The sequence below is a fragment of the Parasteatoda tepidariorum genome, chromosome 6, assembly GCF_043381705.1.
Source record: "Parasteatoda tepidariorum isolate YZ-2023 chromosome 6, CAS_Ptep_4.0, whole genome shotgun sequence".
Taxonomy (NCBI): Eukaryota; Metazoa; Arthropoda; class Arachnida; order Araneae; family Theridiidae; genus Parasteatoda; species Parasteatoda tepidariorum.
The window spans coordinates 35311426-35316763 of NC_092209.1; the positions used below are offsets into that span (position 1 = coordinate 35311426).

A 5338-nucleotide genomic window follows, 5' to 3' on the forward strand; every position below is an offset into this window, starting at 1 on the left:
AACATTAGGAGGTTCGTCACCTGCATACATCCCACTAGTTTATTTCAAAATTGGCGAGTCACACTTCCCTAGTTTCCCTTGTTAGTAAAATCTTTTAAACTTTTCGATTTTTCATGAGAAAATTTATCTTATTACCAAAGTAGAAAAGAAGATTCATGTATTGGATTTTGCTTACCCTAATGTTACGATTTTATCACCGTATTCTAGTATTTTTGAAGGGAGGGGGGGATTATGAAAACTTTTTATAATTAGTCCGAAGGTAACATTGCCGCCAGAATGGTTGGAAATTGAATTTATTGAGATAACGATTATGAAACACACTTTCTAGTGAAATTTTATTTCAAAGTTACAGATATGTTACTTTCATTCATACATGCTTCTTTTCAAAATGTTAAGCAATCAAGTTAACTTACGTTTAATCAAGCAGAAATAGATTAAACGTATATCAACTTATACTTAAAATGTAAAAATGTTTCCAAATAAGTTATTTGTCTAATTATGCGAAAAAATTTATAAATATTAGTCTCGATTTTAACATTACTTGGAAATCAATCTTCCAATAATTAGTAATAGCATTAGTATAAAATGTCAGAAAATATTTATATTCTGTTTGCAACTGTTGTCTATTGTACTTCTATGAAATTCTAAGCTTATGAACCAAAATAATAAAAATATATTATTGCATTTACTGAAGTCAAATTAGTATTAGAATATACATCGTACTTTTCTTTAGTTATCTTGAAATTTGGATCATTATGCTTTAAATAAATATCAATGCAATTCAATATTATAATTATTTTACTATTACTTCAATACAGTTAAGTAGTTCGCTCTTCTCCAAAACAAACATTTATCTTTAGTGAATAAATTTCTTTGTCTCAAAGGTAGCCACTTCGCCAAGGATTCCCTGAATTAAAATTCTTCACAAGAGTAAAATATGTACCAGTTTTATTATTAAGAAACTGATGGAACACATGGATTTCCAAAACATGTTTTAAGTTTACTATGAATCTGAATATGGTTGCGGTGAACATACCCGGTAAAGTACGTGAAATACCCGGTAAAACTGGCTGGATCCACATACCAGGTACTGGGTCTTACGACCAAAAACCGGATCCAGATACCCGACACCAAGTAGTGAAATTTTTTTGTCGGGTCAGGGTAATGAAAATCTGGCCGGGCAAGCAGGGGTATATGGTAGATTTCAGTATCGAGGTATTTTATATAATGTGCTTTAGGAGTAAAATTAATAACAATAAAATAATAAGTTGATTCTACAGCTGATTTCTAAATATTTTAAATAAAAAATTACGTCAATTATGCATTTTTATGCTTTGAAATTCGCTTTGAGGAAAACAAATTATAGAGAGAGAATTGAATGAGAAATGAGAAGATTAAAAATTAATAACTAAAATAAAGAAATATAAATAGAACAAGCAATCTGGAAAAGCGTTTCATATATTAATAACAAATATAATCACCTAGAGTTGCAGCCAACAAAGCCATGGAAACAAACATGTCTAAATTTTAATTGATGTTAGCATCAATAGTTGACTATTCTTAAAAGAAGAGCTGAGTGGGTAAAGGTTCTAAGTGAGATTTTACTGAATTTGAGTAAACTAGTTTTAAAATGTATGCGTTCATAAAAGAAAAATTATTGAAAAAGAAAATATCACTTTAAAGTTTTTAAAATTACTTCTATTTAGTTTTTTTTTTACTTTAGTTTTTAAGATTATTACTTTTTAAGATTACTAGTCGATTGTTTATTACCAAATGACATGGACTTTTCATTCGCTGAGATCGGCGTAATTGGGCACTAGCACTCCAAGAAGAGGAAGACAACCAATACCCACGCATGTGACCTATGACTTCAGCACCAGCTAATCTTTATCAGCAATATGGAGTATCTCTACATAACTTAAAATGTAAATTAAATATAGAGCAGTATAGCACATTGAATTTGTTGAAATATAATTCTTTCTAGGCCACTTCTTTTTTTGTTTATGCATTTTATTGTAACCGTCATACATTTTTTTGTTGTGCACCTGGCAACTTCTATGCATAATAAGTTCAGGTTCTTTATGGCTTCGTGCTTGCCTTTCTGTGAATATATAGTGGCAGAATTGAAATATTAGTGAAAAAATCTTTATCAAAGAATATAGGCTGTGTTACTTAAGAGAATTGAAACTTGATGGGCTTAGCCTACTCGGCATAGAATGAAAAGAACAGTTGCTAACGCAAACAAATGCCACGTTTCAATAACCAATCAGGATCGAGATACCCACTCTACGTCATTTGAGGGTATCCCATTTAAAGATTTATCAACATAAATTAATGTTGTTTAGTTAAATAAGGTTAAATTAAGATTTTCTCCCGAGATATCTAATTTAAAAAAAAAAAAAAAAACGTCACTTAGAATATTCTTCTTTTGTGCTTCAAATACGTTGTGCTTTATGCAGACATGTTATAGTAATGTTTAAAAATGGAAAAACTTACTTATTCTTTGCCATTTAGCAACCCAGCTATCCTCTCCACCCATCAACGCAATCATTCTGCAAGAAAAAAAAGTATGTTACAAACTAAAATAAAATTAAACGGGCTCGCAAAAAGAAAAAAAAAAAAAGAAAAAAAAACCCTCACAAATCAAAAAAAAAATTTTTTTTTTTTTTACTACAATTTAACACCTTTATTTTCATGTATTCACATTCACAAGTCTAGTTAATCCTGAAGTTCTTAGTGCATAGTTACTTTGTACAGAAAGTAATGCCCTTTAATTACATTTGGGTTACTCAGCAAACTATTTTTACCAAAATGGTATTGTTTTCTTCTTTTATATAGTTTAATGAAAACATTTTTATAAAAAGCTTCAATAATAATTCTAATATACATTATAGAGATATTTTTTTTGTTAAGGTGTTTACGACAATTTCATTAAACATTAATTTAAGGTGATTGAATGAACAATTCGTCGAGACAATGTGGAATCGACCCTTTAATTAAAGTAACGTCAACGTATTCCCCTAAATTTTCCTCTTGGTTTAATTAAAAGAAGAAAAAAAATATGGTTCATAGTAAATTTATTACTAAACACACTCTAGTTGAAAAATTGTTATTACTCAATTCTGGAACAGTAGCTGGGGACATGACTGTTATTATTTAATGAATATAATTTTAGTTAAGAACGAAAAAGCCCTAAAAATCTTCCCATTTAAAAATTATCGCTTTTTTTAAAAATGAAAATGGGAAAACAATAAAAGAAAAGTTGGGAACATAAATTTAATTTTCTAACAACAAAAGCTGAAATATTTTTTTAACCTCAAATATTATTCAGTTCAAAACTGACAAATTTATAGTGAATTTCTGTAACACTTTGGTAACAACTTTGGAAGCTTAAAGAACAAAATTCAAATATGCAGACGAATTCGTTTATAATAAGTAAGCAAGAGACGAAAGGACTCGCTTGTTAATATCCAAGTTGGCCGAAATTATCTAAAATAAAAGTTTTAGATTCATAATAATAAACTAAAATTGATTAAAAAGGGAGCATCTTTTATTATTTTCTTGCTTACAGAGGAGAAAATATGGGAGTTTTGTTTATAATTTAACTTCGCGCTTTCCTTGGCAATTTAAAACAATCTTAGTGAAGATACAGTATGAATACGAGGGTTGCTATTTATATTTCTGGCCTTGGCAACAGTAAGTGTTGCTAGGCGACCGCAGACGATTTTAATCGAAAGTTTGATATTTTTAAACATAAATTCAGCAGACGATTTACCATTATAGCTTCATTTGTGTTGTTGACAGTAAATTGAAAAGTTCTTCTCTTTCAAAAAATGGAATTGAATCGTGAACATTTTCGTGCCATTATTTTTCATAACTTTCGACGTGGATTGTCAAGACAAGAGTGCTTCGATGAACTTAATTCTTTATTCAGCGATAAAGCGCCATCCTACAGCACTGTAAAAAATTGGTATAACGAATTTAATCGTGGTCGATGTTCGATCCAGGACGAATCCCGTGCAGGTCGTCCAAAATCCGTTGTTGTGCCAGAAAAGATCGATGCTGTGCGTGAACTGATAAAGCAAGATCGTCATGTGACATACCGTGAGATAGAGGCGTCTTTGGACATTAGTATGACTAGCATCAATAAAATATTGCATGAACATTTGAGCGTAAAAAAAATTTGTTCGCGTTGGATCCCGCATAATCTGACAAACGCTCAAAAAAAGGCTCGTGTCGATTGGTGCAAGGAAATGTTGGAAAAATACGTTCAAGGTACATCAAAGGCTGTGTATAACATCTACACAGGTGACGAATCATGGATCTATGCATATGAGCCGGAAACAAAACAGCAATCAACTGTATGGGTCTTCCAAGACGAGGCAAAACCAACAAAAGTTGTTCGAGGAAGAAGCACATCGAAACAAATGATTGCCTGTTTCTTCGGCATTAACGGTCATGTGGCAACAGTGGCGTTAGAGCAACGCAGGACGGTCAATTCTGAATGGTACACGACCATTTGTTTGCCAGAAGTCATCGGAGAAATTCGAAAAAAGCAGAAGAACAGGCGAATCATTCTTCATCATGACAATGCGAGCTCTCACACATCGACTCAAACAAAGGCATTTCTGACGGAGCGAAAGATCGAACTGATGGGTCATCCGCCGTACAGCCCTGATTTGGCACCCAATGACTTCTTCTTATTCCCACACATCAAAAATAAATTACGTGGACAACGATTTTCGACCCCCGAAGAAGCGGTTGATGCATTCAAAACGCATGTTTTGGAGTTACCTCAATCGGACTGGAAAAAGTGCTTTGAAAATTGGTTCAAACGCATGCAAAAGTGTATTGATCATCATGGAGAATATTTTAAAAAACAATAAAACCAATTTCGATCCTACATATTTGTTTTTTCATTATTAGGCCAGAAATATAAATAGCAACCCTCGTAACACCTCGAGTGCCATTAAAGCAAAAAACCATTTTAATGAAGCCTCCGTCCATATTTTCTTGGATGAGAATAGTATTGACGATTTCAGGAATTTTGCCAAAATCAGTAAAAACCATACACTAATTACATTAAATTTCTTAAATTTGTAGAAGCAAATTTTTCAAATTTACTGTCAGTCAGATATTATTTTGGGTTTGGATCAATGTATAATAGTGCATAAATGCTTCCCATTTTGAGCGTAATAAAATCAGAAATTCGATTAACTTATGTACAGTTAAAATACCTAGTTTTGTTGATATCTTAAAGCAAGTTTTAAAATCTATGAGCCAAAGCCACATTACTGACTGTTTAATAACTGTTGAGGATTTATAATAACAGATGGCG

The 5338-nt window shown here is 31.7% G+C and overlaps 1 protein-coding gene across 1 annotated transcript in view; it reads right to left on the reverse strand.

The window, feature by feature from the left end:
• Nucleotides 1–5338, reverse strand: part of LOC107441285 (Transcription elongation factor subunit spt4) — a 37572-nt gene that overhangs the window by 11429 nt on the left and 20805 nt on the right. Inside the window, exon 3 of the mRNA XM_071182228.1 lies at nt 2497–2552. Within this exon, the coding sequence (XP_071038329.1) occupies nt 2497–2552 (56 nt within the window). The remainder of the gene's footprint in view (nt 1–2496; nt 2553–5338) is intronic.